The 18,267-nt window shown below is 42.1% G+C and overlaps 2 protein-coding genes across 2 annotated transcripts in view; both read right to left on the reverse strand.

Annotated features, from left to right (window-relative positions):
- LOC111693239 overlaps positions 1-2,944 on the reverse strand; it is a 5,057-nt gene extending 2,113 nt beyond the window's left edge. The window contains exon 1 of the mRNA XM_023457488.1: positions 1,133-2,944. Within this exon, the coding sequence (XP_023313256.1) occupies positions 1,133-2,582 (1,450 nt within the window). The 5' untranslated portion in view covers positions 2,583-2,944. The remainder of the gene's footprint in view (positions 1-1,132) is intronic.
- Positions 2,945-6,987: 4,043 nt separating this feature from the next.
- On the reverse strand, positions 6,988-8,480 carry LOC111693240 (ankyrin-3-like). The gene is made up of 2 exons (XM_023457489.1): positions 8,349-8,480; positions 6,988-8,286 (listed from the first exon to the last, which is right to left on the reverse strand). The coding sequence occupies exons 1-2, from the start codon at positions 8,478-8,480 to the stop codon at positions 6,988-6,990; spliced, it is 1,431 nt and encodes a 476-aa protein (XP_023313257.1).
- Positions 8,481-18,267: the final 9,787 nt, after the last annotated feature.

The following is an 18,267-nucleotide window of genomic DNA, read 5'->3' on the forward strand; positions in this document are numbered from 1 at the left end:
TTTAAGCAGCGATATAACTCTGCATTCAATTTTACAGCATCTGATAATGCCTTTAAAATGTTGCTTCTCTCCAAAGGTTCATTTTGGTCGTTCAACACCATGCTTAAAACCGATGATGATAGAGCCAGATTTGCTGCTGCTATATCTTGGTAATGTGCAAAAAAATTGTCACGTTTTATTGCCTCTTCTTTCATGGAGTGCAGAATCTCGGCATTTATTTTAGGCGCTACGAGATTGAAATCCTTATGTTTCCTTGGAATCAGCTCTAAGATTTCCTTCTTCTGCTCCTTAGGCAGTCCTAGACGGAGGTATTCTGACACTCTTAATGCCACGTCGTCGATTAGATCCAATTCGTTCGACGTCTTGTTTTCGCGTAGCTCGCCTAGACAAGAAGCCACTTCCTCTTCATTGACGTTAGCTGCTTTGACTGAGGCCTGTTTAACCTTGTTTGGGCTTTGATTTTCCTCGCTGGATTGCGTTGCATCTACGCAAAAACAGAACCAAGACACGTTACGATTAATCACCAAGTCTATGTACTTGTAGTTTTAGGTTACATAACCCCTATTTTTTAGGTGGTCTCTCTCAGCTATGTCTCTGCTTATACAAGAGCTCAGCTGGCATATATTGCGTAATTCGCGATGATACTTTGCTTGCTTTGCCTCGACTTATGTACGAGTTCAGCATCGTATCCCTTGTAATGAAGGTTATTTTTCAGCTCTGCCTCGACTTGGGTTCGAGTTCAGCTAGATTTTGCAGCGATTCGATTACATATTCGAACTAACCTGATTCGTCAGCATCTGTTGCCATTATGTCATTTTGTTGCAACAATCTCAGCTTCTTTGCCATAGCTGCCATTTCTTTCTCAAGCTTTTCGACCTCTGTGGACCGTTTACGCTTCCTCGGCTGTTTCTCTTTCTCGGATGATGATCCGGAGCTCATTTTATCGTGAATATTGCGACTTAACTCTACGACGCACAAAGGAATAATGACGGTAGCGCGCCACGGGTAGTGGCGAGATAGAGAGCAGAGCACCCTATGGTACGAAGTTTTGAGTCTCTGAACGAGTGCGACATCTACGTCGAAGGAGTAGTACTACCAAGTAATCTTGAGAACAAGGAACGTAGAATAATTGGCAGTCGGTTGCTCGTCAGGTCCATGAATGGATCCAGTGCCCATCGTCGACAAAATCCTCTCGCCATTATCTCGTTCAGGTGCTCAGCACAAGAGCCATTTTTTCTCTCGAGTTCGGGAAGTAACCAAAAGTCTTCTGAGTTCACAAAAACGAAGCAGTCCAAATAAGTGAGTCGTTTTTCTGACTCTCCGGGTCGCAACCGAACCAGCTCGTAAAGCGACAGACTCGGATTAATCATAATTTTTTTCGCTCTTTTCGCAAAATTTTCGAAATTGTACCAATGTTCGTCGTCCTGTGAATCTTCGCTCGCGAACTCCCTTCCATTATCCCTTACCTTCCTGAAAACTTTGTACTTGAGGAAAAATTTCATAATCGTCAGAACGTCGCTACGTTCCAGCTCGTATCCTCTTCTCTTCAGACAATCCAAGACGGCCAGAGCACCAGATTCTAGTCGCAATTTAAAACCATCCCAGTAGTCATCGAACCACCTGTCGAATCTCTCGTCAAGGTGACTCTCGGTAGGAAAAACAAAACTCGACAGATCAGCGCCTAAATCTAAAAATGTATCGACGGCATCCGGCATGAAACTCGCCACGGCCCATTGCAACGGGGTCCGGCCCAACTTGTCACGGGCTTCCAATTGTAACGATCGATTTTGATCTCCGATGATCTTGAAAAACATCTTCAAAAATTCACGATCTTCGTCTTCGTAAAAATATTCCCACTTGTAGATCAAATGCAGAGAAGTGAATCCTTTCTCGTTGGGCAGATTCGGGTCGGCACCCCTTCTCAGCAGCATCAGTGCCACTTCGTTGTTATTCATGTTCAGAGCCACGTGTAACGGCGAATCGCCTGTTTTTTGCACGCGGCAGTCGAGATCATGCTCGAAATCGAGAAATTTTCGGACAATGTCGTCAAGTTCCAACTCGGAAGCCACGTGCAAATGCGTCAATCCAGATTCGTCGGTGTAGTTCGCGTCGAATCTGTTGTATATTTTAAAAAGATCAGTGACCGCCGGGGTGAAGTAGAAACTGCGTCCACGAACGTAATGCAGTGCAGTGGCGCGACGCAACAGTGGCTTGCCGTTTTCGTCTACGTTTGGCTCGTCTTTGTAACCCGACTTTTTCACAAATCTTATGATCGGAATTTCACGTATTCTCCCGCTTTTTTTCACGAATTCCTTGACATCCTCCGTAAGAAGCCAATCGATTTCCTCGGGCCGAAAGATGTCTCGAAGATTCGGTCGTCGACCCTTCCAATTTTTTATTAAATCTTCAAGTTGATGGTAAAATTTCCGACGCTCTTCTTCGTTTTCCCAATTCAATTTTTCTCTTAAGCACTTCAGTTTTTCAAAGTTGATTTTGCCCAAGTGATCCCATTGTTCGGCGCTGATTTCTTCGCCTCCGCTACTACATGAACTATCATCGGATTCGTCACTGGACGAGGACATCGTTCGGCGCACTCAAAGTTCGCACGGGAACACAATTTGTTATTACGGAAGATATAGTTTAATTTTTTTACGAGATTCACTACAGTTGAAATCGATCCAATAACTTTATGTGCTCGCGCTGCGACGTCTCAACGTGTATTGAACTGAATTGCTCAACGCGCGCGGTAGGCACGGCACTGCCATCTGCATCATATATCCGCCACTCGAGGCTTGAAGCAATAACGGCAGAAAACAAACCGAGATGTGGCATGCAGGAACGTGTTGACTGATGCTCGATATATATAGGTACATGTCATGATGAGTCATGAGAGCAGCGTTCAAGTATTAATTTGTAAACTACAATGAGAGTGGATTAACCGAGATCTTTGTATTGTAAGATGACAAGACTTTCGAAGATTGTGCTTGATTTTGAGCAAGGATTTTTTCTTCTTACAGTCTCTTTCATAATTCAAGTGATTAAATTGTTCACGCTGTCCGCGTGAACGTTTTTAGAAATGGTAAAATTTTGTAAACTTCGATTCTTTATTACGAATGTCTTTTGGCACGTATCACATGCATAATGCGGTACTATTGCTATTCATTATCGATTCGAAGTAGGCGTTCAGATTAGACTTTTTTGAAAATGGCCATCCGCAATTTTCACAGATAGTGGCAGATTATGGAGCTCGTCAACCACTGGAATTATTATTAAAAATTTTTTGATATATCTGAGGATTTATTTACTGAATGTTACCGATAGTTATTCTGGAATACTAAGTTTTGGAAAAGTAGAAAAATTCCTCGAAGAAGTCGGTCGAAAAGTAAGAATTTCAAATGATTAATCGGTACTTTAATTTACCTTCAGTTATAATATCTTTAATCACAGTTGTTAATTTTCAATACAGAGGGTAGAGTATAGCACAGTCAGTAAACGTTGAGACGGCTCGGTGTCAACAGAGCGGAAGATCGTATCGACCGCGGCGAGTGATTTTCGCGGCGAAAATGAAAAAATATTACAGTTTCGTATAATTCGTTTGGTCGCGAGTGCGCAAAATGTCGACCCAAAACGACCTAATCGACAAGCAATTTTTTTTGAAATTTTTGAAAAAAAGATATGCAGCGACCGATTGGGAGAGCGAAGAAGGGCGAAGCAAATTTTTCTATGGAATACACGGTTTATTCTCACATTGGAGGGGCCAACTTCCGGCCGACCTCCGGGAGATATTTCTTCCCAATCGCTTCTCGGTCGATCGGCTTCTCACGGAGGCTTTGTACGAAGGTGACCATCCGAAGGCTCTCGTCGACTTTGTGGTCAGTACCGGCTACAGGGACGAGCCCGAGCTGGATCGAGACGGCAATCCACTGTTGCGTCGCACCACTGCGCTGCACCTCACCTTCAAAAGTCGACACCCCCACAGGACGGAAGTGGCCCTTGAGCTCTTTAAAATTTACCGGGCGAACTACGTCGACGAGGACGGATTGACGCACTACCACGTGGCCCTGTGGTTCGGCTTCGACGAGGTCATCGAGAGATTCCGCCAACTGCAGCCCTCAGGGCCCGGCCGACTCGGGGGCGATCCTCTGCTGCATCGGGCTCTGGGGGACGAAAACACGGACCTGGTGGAGCGACTGCTCGGCCGATACGACGCCGATCCGAACGAGCTAGATGCCCAGCGGGGAGCGACTCCGCTGCTGAGTATCGTCTGGAGACAATTACCCTCGGCTTACGTCTTTGCCCGGCTGATATTCGAGGTCTGCTCCCGTCCCGACGTCAATCAGACCGTCCAAGTGGATGCCCGAGACTGGTCGGGTAACACGGCGTTGCACTGGGCCATGGACAGCGGCGACCCACGACTGATCGAGCTGCTGCTGAGACAGGGCGCCGATCCTAATTTAGCCAACGCAGAGGGATCGACTGCTCTGCACGTCGTTTGCCGGAGAGACGCAGACGATCGAGCGTCGGTGACGAGGTTCTTCGAGGTCTGCGGCGAAATCCAACGGGAGGTGCGGGTCGACGCTCGAGATCGGTGGGGCCGGACACCGCTGCAGTGGGCCGTGGCGAGACTCCTGCCCGAGGCAGTGGCTGTGCTCCTGGACAATGGCGCCGATTTGTCGCGATTCGTCTTTCCCACCGAGAGGCACTTGGCCGAGATTCCGCAGTCTCGCCTCTTGGCGAGTTGGCTCCGGGTCATCCTGCGCCTACAGGCCGGCGCCTTGGCCTGCCTCGAGCAGCTCGAGGGAAGAGGATACGAGCTGCAGAGGAGCGACGCCACGTCCGTCATGAGACTGATCGGCAGCCGCGAGATGTTCCAGAAGCCGATCGACGTCGAGGAGTTTTTCGAGGACTACGCCGAGTTCGAGATCGAGGCGAGACGCACCGAGGTACGCAGTGCGGGCCCGCGCCTGACGCTCCACGACCTGATCCATTTGCCGCCGGGAGAAGAGGCGACGAGTCGATTCGCCTACTCGGATTACGTCGATTTGGCCGAATCGAGAAGCGCCGAGTCGTTCAGGGTTTGGCAGGTGCTGCCCGACGACGACTATAAAATTCGGGAGGCTTGCGAGGAGCACCTGAGCGAGGCCATGGCGAGAGGATTTTTCCGGCGGTGGGCACTCGAGGCTTTCTGGGGGCTGATACGCCATAGGCTGCCTATCGAGTGCTGCCAGATTATCCTCCAGCATCTCATGAACGAACATTTGTATTACATTTGCTTGGCGGCTGCGGGTCGTGACTGGTAACGTACCTCGATCAAAGTGTTTTTTTCATTTCCGACGTCGTTAAAAATTGTATACTCTGCATATTACATATGTTTTATGTATATTATGTTACAAATGTGTTTTGTATATTTCAAAATTGTATAATATTTTGCGTTTTAATCGAATAAATGAGTTTACATTTATGATCAATTTTAGACCCTTATTCAGATGCATAATCCATGAAAACGCAACTCATCCGGTCAAATTCAAAACATTCGAGTCGTGTAAAAATGAGATTTAATAAAAAAATATGTTATTTTAATTGATCGTTACTAATATAGCGAACCAAATCTAACTATTGATAAATCAATGGTAAATCTTCAATTTAAGTTATCAACAAGAGATTTTGCTGAGAGTATTTTGCATTGCACCATTTACTGTTTATACGTGTCACTCAAACATGTCACAATTTACATACAGATATTTTTTGGTGCTCATTCAATAAAATTAATTTTCCTACGAAGTCTTGTTCAAAATCTCATTTTCGAGCTTATCATGTAGCTTTCCTTATGATGAGGCAAAAAAAATGTAATGCTCAAGTCTGCAACACCTAGATGCCTTGGCTTTATTGATGTTTTATTTCATCCTCTGTTACAGCAGCGCGTGGCCGCCTCCCCACTCCCGCAGTAGCATCCATTTGCGATTTCGAGCTCGAGCTGTCAACACGCGCGACACAACTTGATTTCTCTCGTCTCCATCGTCGATTCTAAAAAGTTATTCATTCGTTTATTACAAAAAACAACGTTAAATATAGATTGCCTGAGTAGCTGCATTTGATTTATGATGTCTTCTCGGGGGATAATTGTTAGCAGTGTGAAATGTAAATTGATTTTTTGTGACGCGAAACAATGTAATGTGAATTTCAAAGTTGAATACATCTTTGTAAAATATTTTCTTAGTTCGTTTTACAAGAGCAAAGATCAAAATAATATGAGTCACAATATGCGTGGTTACGAATTTTCATCAAATTGATAAATGTAGACGATTGCGTGAGAAAATGTAGTAATTATTAAGTGCGTCTCGCAGTTGTACGCGTACCACATGTGTTGGTTAAAATAATAAAGATCGTATGGTTTTTTTTATTAAAAGGACGATGAAATTTTGGCCTTTCTTCGCTCGTAATGAGCTACTACTATGCGCAAACAAGTACAAAATTACAACGCGCAAGCTTTTGAATATATTCCACAGTTTGTTCATTTACAATAGTCTAAAATGATAATGATTGGCTAGCTGCTGCTAAAAAGAGAGATAGAAAAGAGTCGAATTTGTCATTTGTTCTAAGGTGTCATAAAAAATAGATTAGTCGCATGCAAAGTTTTTACTTCGCGATCGCTCATTAACAGGAAAATCAAAATTCATTAATTACGTTGAAAATCTGTCGACTTGATTCGTGAGTAGAAAAAATCGATGATGTACTTTTTTATTTTTTTTATTTCAATTGCAATTACAGCGCCATCCATGTAAAGGCGTTATCACAATTATTGTTTCTATATCTGACATATGTATCGAAGCTTAATGTTATTATTATTTTTATGTTATTTGCGTACATTCATTATTTTTCACATTTATCCGTACATGACTGGATATTGCGCATCTCGCTACAGTTTTTTTTGTATCGTTGAAAAATTGTCAAATCGTAAACGATGTTTATAATATAACGTGCGAATCATCACGAGCTTTGACCCTCGTCAGCCAAACAAATGTGCCGTAAATCTTCGTTATCTACGTAATCGATGATTATTTCACAACAGAGAATCGGCAATCGGTAGCGGCCCGTCAGCTCCAACAAAGAATCCAACGCCCACGGCCGGCAAAATAAACTCGCCAGTTTCTCGCGGAGACTCCGCGCCACGTCGTGCAGCGTCAGATTCAAGCTCGCCATTATCTCGTTCACTCCGCTCGCGAACTCCTCGTTCCGGCGAGTGTCTCGCGACCAACGTTCCTCGAGATCCGCCGACTTCTCGAGCAGTCCGTGCTTGGCCAACGCGTCCATGATCGTCAGCGCGTCGCTCCGTTCCAGCTCGTATCCTCTCTGCCGAAGGCGTCCGACGACCTTCATGGTGCCGGACATCAGTTTCAGATCGAATTGAAGTCGGTGATTGGAATGTTGCGCCTCGAATCCCCGGTCGAATTCGTCCGCGGTGGGGAAAACGAAGCTCGACAGATCGGCGCCACGATCCAGCAGTGCGTCCACGGTATTCAGCGAGAGATTCGTCACGGCCCAGTGCAGCGGCGTCCGGCCTTTCTTGTCCCGCGCGTCGATGCGCACCGGCTGATTCAGCTCGTCGTTGATCTTGAAAAAAAACTCCGTCAGGCCCTCGTCGAAGTATCGCTCTCTCTTGCAGATGACGTGCAGAGGAGTCTCGCCGTCCTCGTTGGACAAATTCGGATGGGCGCCGCGTCTCAGCAGCGATTCGGTGGCCTTCTTGTTGCCTCGAGTCAGAGCCAGGTGCAACGGTCTGTTACCCTTTTTGTCCCGTGAGTCGATCTGCATCGTCTGCTGAATGTCGTCGTTGATCCGAAAGAACGAATCCATCGTGTCATCGTCGTAATTATTACAAATGACGTGCAGAGGAGTCGAACCCTCTGCATTGGCTAGATTCGAATGAGCACCTCGTCTGAGCAGCAATTCAAACATCTTCTTGTTGCCGCTGACCAGAGCCAAGTGCAATGGCGTATCACCTGCGTCGTTTTGGGCGTTTATCTCTACCGGTTGATGTTTCTCGTCGTTAATTTTGAAAAACAGCTCCACCAATTCCAAACTTTGACCATCGAAAGATTCCTCTCTCTGACAAATGATGTGCAGAGGAGTCGATCCCTTTTCGTCGGTTATATTCTGATCGGCGCCGTTTCTCAGCAGCGATTCGACCTTCTCTTTGTCGCCCTGACCAGAGTCGAGTGCAGCGACGGATCCTCGTCTGCTTCTTGCACGAGCTCGAGTAATCCGTCGTTTGTCATAGTCATTGCTCTGAGCACAATCGCACGATCGTTTGTAATTCAAGCTATTTTATTTCACGACACCCACTGTACCGTTGCAATTGATGCGATGTTTCTTTGTTTACGCTGCGGCGTCGTAACGTCCACTGAACTTGTAGATGAAGACTCGACAGTGTGGATCACATGCCGTTGCGGCACTGTCGTCTGCGCCCTATCCCGACACATTCTCGAAAACACGTCGAGTCGCGCGCCCGCGTGCATCAATATTATTGAACATAAACATGCATCGCACAACACAAAAAGAGACACCGGATATTATGAATGTGTGAAGTTTTGCATGATTTTGACTTACGTTCCATGATTTATTTTGCTGCGTCGAATATGTTTGATGATGAACAATAAGCAAGAGCTCCACTAATTTTACTTGCATTGCTTTTACCTGATAATAGACTTGATCTTCGGGTCGACACGCCATATATGACGTCACGATGTTTGATCCTAATGCTCGAAAGTAATTCAGATATGTCACACATGTTTTCGTATGTTTTCGTTCAAATGATAAAAATCGTATGAGTGTACGCAAGATTTTTTAATTCAAGAACAGTGAGAAAAATCGGGAGTCCATTCGCACACGAGTCTTATGTGCTGTACTTTACCTGTCTCACGTGCAAGCATTGAGAGATGTATATAGTATAGGTACAGCTTGGGTATGGCATAACAGCAAATTTGATGTTTATAAGCTCAAACATATTATGTAATATATTTTATATAAAAATAATATTGGACTCGAGTTCATTGAGAGGAAATTTTCAAGCATTCAAATGTACTACCATGGCCGAACTTTAGAGTTGCGATTTATGATCCGAGACGTAAAAAATGTATACGCATACAATGTCAACGACGTGCCCGCCCCCGTCTATATCGCAGCGGCTACAAAGTTTGCACGTCGTACGAATTTCGCGCTGTCGCGTGCTATACTACGAAGTCGTCCGAAGCGCCGCCACTCGAATGACCTATGAATGTTATAACGCAGAAAATTTGATTTGGACCGAAGGCGAATGACTGCCTCAGTTTCTCGTGCCGAGTCCTTTGTTACAACGCCGCGCGTAAAAAGTATACCAGCGACAAAATCTCGTGAGTTTTATTTGCGCTTCCGAGTCCGACGCGGCAACACGCACGACACTCTAGTTCACTCCACGCACGACACTCGGGCCCTGCTTGATTTCTATTATCCACATCGTCTATTCTAACAAAAGGTATTTATTCTTGTATTACAAAAAAATAACGTAAAACCTTGATCGCTTGTAGTGGATTTTATTATTTTCTTACAAAAAATAACGTCAAACATCGATTGGTTGTAGTTGCATTTGATTTAAGATGTCTTTATAAAAAATAATTGCTAAATTGATTGATGTTTTATTATTTTGTTACAAAAATAACGTTGAACATTGATTGCTTGTAGCTGCATTTTATTTTTTTCGGGATATGATTGCTAAGCTCAGTAGTGTAAATCGATCTTCTGTATACCGCGATGAATGTGTGCCTTCGAGTCTCGCGTTCGTTTGAATAAAAGATTGAGATGTATCTTTTCGAAAATTGTATCATATCGATACCATCTTTATAATGGATCGCCGTTCATGTGTTTGCAGAGTCCACAACATGCAGAGGAATACGCTCACAGCTTTACTTATCAGTGTGACGTTGCTGCTGCAGCAGCCCGATTCCGTCGACGCCGTAGCGACTTACGGCTTATGTCAAGCTGGCTGCGCTGTCCTGGTCGGCGCCTGTTACGCCGCAGCCGGTTTCACGTTCGGAACGGTAGCTGCCGCCGTCGCTCCCCCGGCCATCGTAGCTTGTAACACAGCTTTTGGGACCTGCTCGGCAATGTGCGCCAAACTTTTACTTCTTCCTATCCTATAAATTCTTATTGGTTTCCTTTTTTATTGATTTTGCGACGTTACGAAATTTTTGTATCTTATTCACGTGACTAACGTAGAAAACTCATGAGTACTTTTGACGATATCAGAGAGTAACGTTAAGTAATTAACAAAAGTTCAGTTAAATACCTTTGTTTGGTACACATTTATGACAGTTATTATAATATCATGTCAACAAGTTCGCCGATTTAATTCTATTTTTAAAAGTGTTAATAAATTATCAATTCGTCTGATTTAAAATAAAATAATTTGAAAATGTTCATTACAATGTTTGTTATACAAATCGTCTCATTATCGTGACATTATCGTGATTCCATAAACTTAAGGTCTGTCAGTTTGTAAACAATAAGAACGTTTAAATAAAATACGATGTATAACATGACTTTCTTCAGAAACTTACATAGGCATGGATCTTATTGAATTCCTCATTAATCCTAATAAAACCACAAGTACCTTCGCAGCCCTACAATTACTGAGTCTATCGATTTCGAGAACATTAATGCAAATTCAAGAATAATTAATGGAAAATTTTGAATTTTGTTTTGTCGCGCAAATGTGCCGGCAGTCTCGACAACGCAAACGATAGGCAAGACTTTTCGCGTTCGATAGTTCAACGCAGTTGCGATATTCGCGCGCTATGCCACAAGTGCTCGATCGCATAAATTCTTCTTTGTATTTGTATACATCGAGCGATTTGAATGTAAGTTTTTTTCGCGACAGTCGCAACACACGGGGAAAATAGATCGCGAGAATTTTGAGGCGCTGCAGTGTATATCGTTCAGTCGTAAAATTCGGTTGTGTTCGTCTGTACAGATTTCGCGAGGACGAACGAAGGATACAGCATCTTGCAGTGAAGTATCGACAGCCGTTGGCGATCGAAGCTTTGTTGGTTTTCGTTAGACCATCAGTGGTGTGATAAGTCCGCTACGATTTCTGCTACTCATACTTTTTAAAGGTAATTTTTATTCGTCATTCTTTTTGCATAGAAATTATTGTTGCTACTTTTTTTATAATCTACGCTCGTGCCGACCGAAATGAATTATTTATTAAAAACGTGATATAAGTAGTAGGTCAATTTCCACGCGTATACAAAATACAAATTCCGTAGCCATCCGTTTAAATGTTCAACGTTCTCGCGAGTATAGCAATTCAAAAAAACCACTTAATTTTTCTCCGCTCGATCATCCAACATCGATCGCCTGCAGCTGCATTTAATTTAAGATTTGTTCTTGGAAAATGATCGTTAAATTTATTATTTACCATTATTGATGCATCGACCAAACATTTCTATGCTGCTTTTGATACGACCTTTAAACGAGATACATCATTCGTATTTTCGCAGATGGACTTCAAACAATTCTTTATCATAATACTTTTGGCCGTTTTGTCGTCTACCGGCCTTAGGTACAGGTTTGCAGAGAACTGGGAATTCGTTATAAACGTCAACTTGTTGGGGCTGTATGGGTTCCGCCGACTTTTTCAAGACATATCATTTCATTCAATTATCTCTTCATCTCGCCTTGATAATGTGACAGATTTGATGCAGATGGCAGCGCTGCATGGAATGTCCAGTCGTTCGTACTTCGTTGATCGTTCGTTCAGTTCAGTACAGGTTAAGACGCGTCGCCACCACGATAAACAAAGAAACATCGCAGCGAATGATTTTCGCGACAAAAAAGTGAAATTATCTTCTTAAAAAAAAGTGTGTTTGTGGCTTGTGCGTGAGTGCGTATAGCGTGCATCGATTTCGAACATGGAGCAGCTTGGCAATGTCTGCCTCAAAAGATTGAAGAGATTACGAGAAAAAGCGAACTGGAAGACCAAGAAAGAGCGTCTGGAACTTTTCAATCAACTTCACGACTTGATCTACAATTGGACGGGCAAACTTCCGAATCTCTGGGACGTTTTTCTGCCCGAACAAATGGATTGGATTCTCGTGCAGGATATCAAGAACTATTGCAAAAGAAACAGCAAACTGAGTGGAGGCTCCATCATAGAATTCGTTATCAGAGCCGGTTACAAGGACAGGCCTGAAATAGATGACGATGGCAAGCCTTTGTTGCGTCGTACCACTGCGGTGCATTATGCTGCTAAAAAATATGAGTACTCATTCATCCATGATCTGTTTAAAATATACGACAGATTCGATGTGAACTACGTCGACGACGATGGATTGTCGCATTTTCACGTGGCCTGCCAGCTTGACTGTACCGACGTGGTCGAGGAATTTCTTGAGCTCGGTCAGGATCCGAATAGCCGCGTGCAACAAACAGGCGATTCACCGCTGCACTCGGCTGTGAGCACCTGCAGAGATTGTATCGAGGTGATAGAACTGCTGATAGAAAACGGCGCCGATCCCAATTCAGCCAACGAGGAGGGGACGACGGCTCTGCACATGATTTCAAACAGAATCTTCTTTTACGAATACGTCTTTCGCGACTTTGTGGAGGCGTTTTTCAAGATTATCGAAGATCGACGTCGAACGATACAATTGGAAGCTCGGGATAATCTAGGCCGAACAGCGCTGGAATTGGCCGTGGCGACACTTGCGCCGGAATTGGTGAGAATACTATTGGATCACGGTGCTGATGTATCGAATCTCGTTTTTCCCACCGAGCTCGGCGAAGGAGTTGACAAGATGTTTGATGAATATTACGATGTTTTCAAAATGCGAGTAGCATCGCGTGTTCTCGATTGTCTCGGACAAAGAGGATACGAACTGGACCGAGGCGGCATCCTGGCAGTTATGAAGTTATTCCTAAAGCATGAATGTTTCAGAAGGTCGAGCGAGGCGACAGCATTTTTTGACCAATATGTACTTGATGGCCGAAGTTATCAGGCACGTGCAAAAAAGATGATGATTAATCCGAGTCTGTCGCTCCACGAGCTGGTTCGGTTGCGACCCGGAGAGGCTGAAAAACGACTAACTTATTTGGACTATTACGAGTTTATGACGTCGCAAAATATTCGTAATATCCACCATTCGGAGAGAAAAAAATACGTCTGTACAGCGTACCTTAACGAGATAATGGCGAGAGGATTTTGTCGACGAGGGGCACTGGACTTTTTCTTGGAGTTGACGCACTACCGGCTGCCAATTCTCTGCTGTGAACGGATCTTTGACTATTTGGGCAATGAAGATTTATGTCGTATTGGCTTGGCGACTGACGTCCGAACTCCAAAGTTCGTAACGGCTCATTAATTTTTCGGCGTTGCTAAAGGCACGACCACATATGTTGGCCGCTAGTGATTTTTGTCCTGCTCTTATTTAAGGTTGGGTCTAGTAACTTACACTTAGAGCTTAAAGTATGAATTTCGACGCGCCAAAGTTTAATATGCGCCTAATATACTTTTAGAAAAGTGTAATATATATTACAAGTATATTATAAAGTATATTATGCACATACAACACTTTGGCACGTCGAAATTTATGTAATATATATTACACTTACATATGTAATATATATATTACACTTTTCTAAAAGTATATTATGCACATATAACACTTTGGCGCGTCGAAATTTATGTAATATATATTACACTTACATATGTAATATATATTACACTTTTCTAAAAGTATATTATGCACATATAACACTTTGGCGCATCGAAATTTATACTTAAGGCTTTGCGTATACACTTTTTAACCACCCCCCCCCCCCNCCCCCCCCCCCCTCCCCCCGGTTCATTATAATTAAACTAGGTCTTATTGCAATTGACGTTGGTTTGTCAATAAAAGTTAGTGACACGAGATATTTGTTAATATTTTATTGAAAATGAAAGTTACAAGTATATGTATACAACTCAATTTTCTTCACAACAATGTTTGTTCATATAACGTTATTTTGCTTACATAAATTTTAAATTTAGAAAAAACAATCAAAAAATGTTTAGAGGAAATTAGTATTTAAGTTAGTATTTAAGGAATTGTCATAAAAAAGTATTAAATTGATTTCTTGCAATCATGGCAAAAAAAGTACTGTTTTGGTTTTTTCTTTAAACCTGCACACTCGTAATGTTGCCATTTCATGCAGCCGTCGCAGCCAATTGAATATTCATCATTGTTCAAATCGTTGTTGCATTTGGAGCAAATTCATTGAACGTTCTTTTCGTTTCTTTTAATTACCGATTTGAGGCGATTGAAAATCCTTTTATCAATTCTTTTTTTACGATATTAATATCTATGTCAGGATCGTAAATCCAGCTTGGCATATTATTAAAATCAATGAAATCAGATTCATTAAAAATTGTATCTAAAACTTTTTTATTGAGTGTTCCTGGTTTCAGAATCCATTTCAGAATAATTCTTGATTTTTCTAAATCACTCATTTTTTCATAAGGTTTGCATTTTATCGTTCTGCTAATCGGTAAACCAATTGCATCCAATGCTTTGCCGCGAGGCCGTCCTTTCGGGTTGGACAATTTTTCAAGTATGACTTCCTCTTGTTGGCTCACACACCAACAGCCAATAACTCTCCGAATATTCGCATCCTTCAATGGAATTGCAATGCATTCAGCAACAAGCACGCTTTCCTAGAAGAAATCTCACCCAATTACGATATAATAATACTTTTCGAAACAAAATTCAATTCAAACTATGAAATGAAAATCAAAAATTTTGTCATTATTCAACAGGATCGTCCAGATACCAGAGGAGGTGGCATTGCTATCGCCATACTCAACAACATACCTTTTACAAAGATACCATCTATACATCACATTCCACAAATTTTTGAAACACTTAGTATCTTAATTGAATAAAACTCTTTATTCAAAAAACTCATAATCATTGCCGTTTACAGGCCACCTTCTCAAGACATTACTCAAAGTATAATTAAGCAATTTTTCTCTTCAATTCCCAACTACGACTCATTATTCGTATGCGGTGATTTCAACAGTCATCATCCCAGTTGGGGTAGTCCCAATTCAGAACGAAATGGCAACTTAATCTATGATTCCTTTTGTGACAAAAATCTATTACTTTTAAATGACGGCTCTTACACATTTCTCAATAAATCTAATCCGGACAATCCTACACACATAGACCTAACCTTCGTCTCACAAAATTTATTCTCCTTATCTTCTTGGTCAACAACAGACGACAATTTCCTCAGCGACCATCTACCAATCTCCACAACAATTGGTATCTCAACTCAGAAATTTTCCAAACACCCCAACAGACATTATTTCAACAATTGGAAAGCACTCGAATGGCATGAATTCTCTTCAGCTCTCGAGGATTTCAATGAAGCCCAATACAGCGACTCCCACGAGTTATACTCTGCTCTTTTAAATAAGATCACAGACGTAATTTCTGAAATCCAAACAAACCACCCCAACCTCCCTGGTGGAACTCTAGCTGCATCGAGGCCAATAAAAATCGCAAAAAAGCACTCACTAACTTTAGGAAAAATCCTAATACTATCAATGAATTAATCGTTGCTGAACAAGAAGCGAAAAAGATTTTTAAAAAAACGAAACAAGAAAGTTTCAAAGCATTCTGCGAAACCTTACACCCCTTCACTCCGCTACAACAAATCTGGTCAACTGTCAAAAAATTTAGACACAGATCTCTTTCCGACGACGCTGCTCTTAATAATACCAAAAACATCAAAACAATGCAAGACCTCATTCCCTCTCTTTGTCCTCCTTCCTGCTTTAAACCTTTCTTCCCATCGTCTTTTCACTCAACCACCGAATGTCTAGCCTTCTTTTCCAAACCTTTTTCGCGATACGAATTAGATGCAACTATTAATATTTGCCGCAAAAAAATTAACTCTGCCCCTGGGCTCGACAAGACCGACCACGTCATACTTTCCAACCTACCAGAAAACATCTATAACATACTCTTAAAAATCTTTAACGAAGTGCTCTCCAATGGTTTTTTCCACTCCTCTTGGAACCATTTCAGAGTTTTCTTCATTCCTAAAGGTAATTCCGGCAAATTCAGACCCATCTCTCTAGCTCAGTCCCTGCTCAAAGTGTGTGAAAGATTAATTCACAACCGTTTAATTTGGTGGCTCGAACACAATCAATTACTCCCCTCTAAGCAATTCGATTTTAGAAAAGCTAAAAGTTGTACTGACAATCTTGCTATCCTCTCAACGGATGCATATCAAGCCATGGCTAAAAACAAATACATGTCAGTCTTATTTCTCGACGTCAAGAGTGCCTTCGACAACATCTGCACTTCTTCAATCATCAACTCTCTCGAAGACCTAGGCCTACCCAAGTCTATATGTCTATTTTTCTATAATCTCATCTCTAAAAGATATATCCATTTCAGCATTAACGGAAACAATTTTGGACCGTTTGTGTCACTCAAAGGGGTCCCCCAAGGCTGTGTTTCCATGAGTCCTACCCTATACAACATCGGTGTAGGCCACCTCGAAGACATTATTGATAACTGTAATAACTCAACTTTGCGGATGATGTCGCAATATATAATACTTCTACTAACTTAAAGGACTCCTTACTAAACCTACAACTAAACCTCAATCTTCTCAACAAACACTTAGCTTCCAGAGGTCTCTCAATTTCACCATCTAAAACTAAACTTGTAATATTCACAAGAAAAAATATCAACCTAGATGAACATTACATAACTATCAACAATGAAAAGATTGAACCGTCAACTGATGCAACTTTCCTTGGTATCACTTTTGATCACAAGATGTCCTTTGACAAGCATATCGCCAATCTCATGAAAAAACTATCCGGACACAGCAATGTGATAAAATCTTTTTGCTCTACTTGGTGGGGTTCTCATCCCTCATGTCTTACGCTGATTTACAAAGCTCTCTTTATTGGCACCATTGATTATAGCGCAATAATTCTCCCTCCCACACACAAACTTTTTAACAAATTAAGCATTATTCAACGTCGTGCACTTCGTGCCATAGCTGGATTAAGAATTTCCACTCCCAACAAAATTGTTTACTCTGAAACTAAACAACAGCCCCTGCATATTCGCCAAACGTTCCACGTCTCAAAATATATCTTAAGATGTTTCGCACACTCCAACCATCCAACCATTACCTCTCTTTCTTCTCTTTTTAACTCATTGTCCGCAAGGAGCCCGCTATATATTCAAAATTTTCACCTCCTTAATCTTTTCAAAGACCTCCTCAAATACAAAAAATTTATACATTCCTGTCCCTTTCCCCTTTGCTACTTCTTCTCACCTGCAATCCAACAATTCCTACCGAACATGGACCTTACCTTTGGCAGAGAATTACAAAATTCCCCAAATCCAGCAGAAACTTTTGACGAAAAATTCAAAAATCTTTTCATTTCCCATGTGGCTTTCTATACTGACGGATCAAAAGCAAATTCAGAAAATTTTGTTGGTGTTGCTACACACTGTCCAGCCCTTAATTTCGAAGCACAACTTAAAATTAATTCATTTTCCTCAATCTTTTCTGCTGAAGCACTTGCCATTCAAGTAACTCTTGAATACATCCAACATAAATGCATTCCCTATGCAATAATTTTCACTGACTCCCTGAGCACTCTTAATGCTATTAATAGTAAATCATATTTCCTTGAATCTGATCATATTTACATATATCGCATTAAAACTCTCCTATACGAGCTTAACTCATCTAACCAGTCAGTTAAACTTATATGGATTCCCAGTCATATCAACATTCCTGGCAATGAAAAAGCCGACTCCCTCGCTAAACAGGCAATTCGCTCAGGTGTCGCCCCACCTCATCTTTTATCACCTTCGGATTTTACGGCATCCTTAAAACTAAAATCGCGCAATCTCTTCGTCTCCTTTTTACGAGACACAGATCAAAATAAAGGCATTCATTACTTTGAAAGTTTTCACGCCGACTGCATGAAGCCATGGTTTAACGCATACGCACCCACTCTATCTAGACTACAAATAACTCTATTTAATCGAATGCGCAGCAACCATTACAATCTGGCCCATAGCTTGTTTAGAAAAAACCTTTCTTCTTCTCCTTGGTGCGAGTGCAATGAAGACATCGAAGACCTCAACCGCGTGTTCTGGGCCTGCCCAAAACACAATATACATCGAACAACACTCTTAAAAAAATTAATAAAAC

This window comes from Trichogramma pretiosum, unplaced genomic scaffold (genome assembly GCF_000599845.2).
Source record: "Trichogramma pretiosum strain Unisexual culture from Peru unplaced genomic scaffold, Tpre_2.0 scaffold107, whole genome shotgun sequence".
NCBI lineage: Eukaryota > Metazoa > Arthropoda > Insecta > Hymenoptera > Trichogrammatidae > Trichogramma > Trichogramma pretiosum.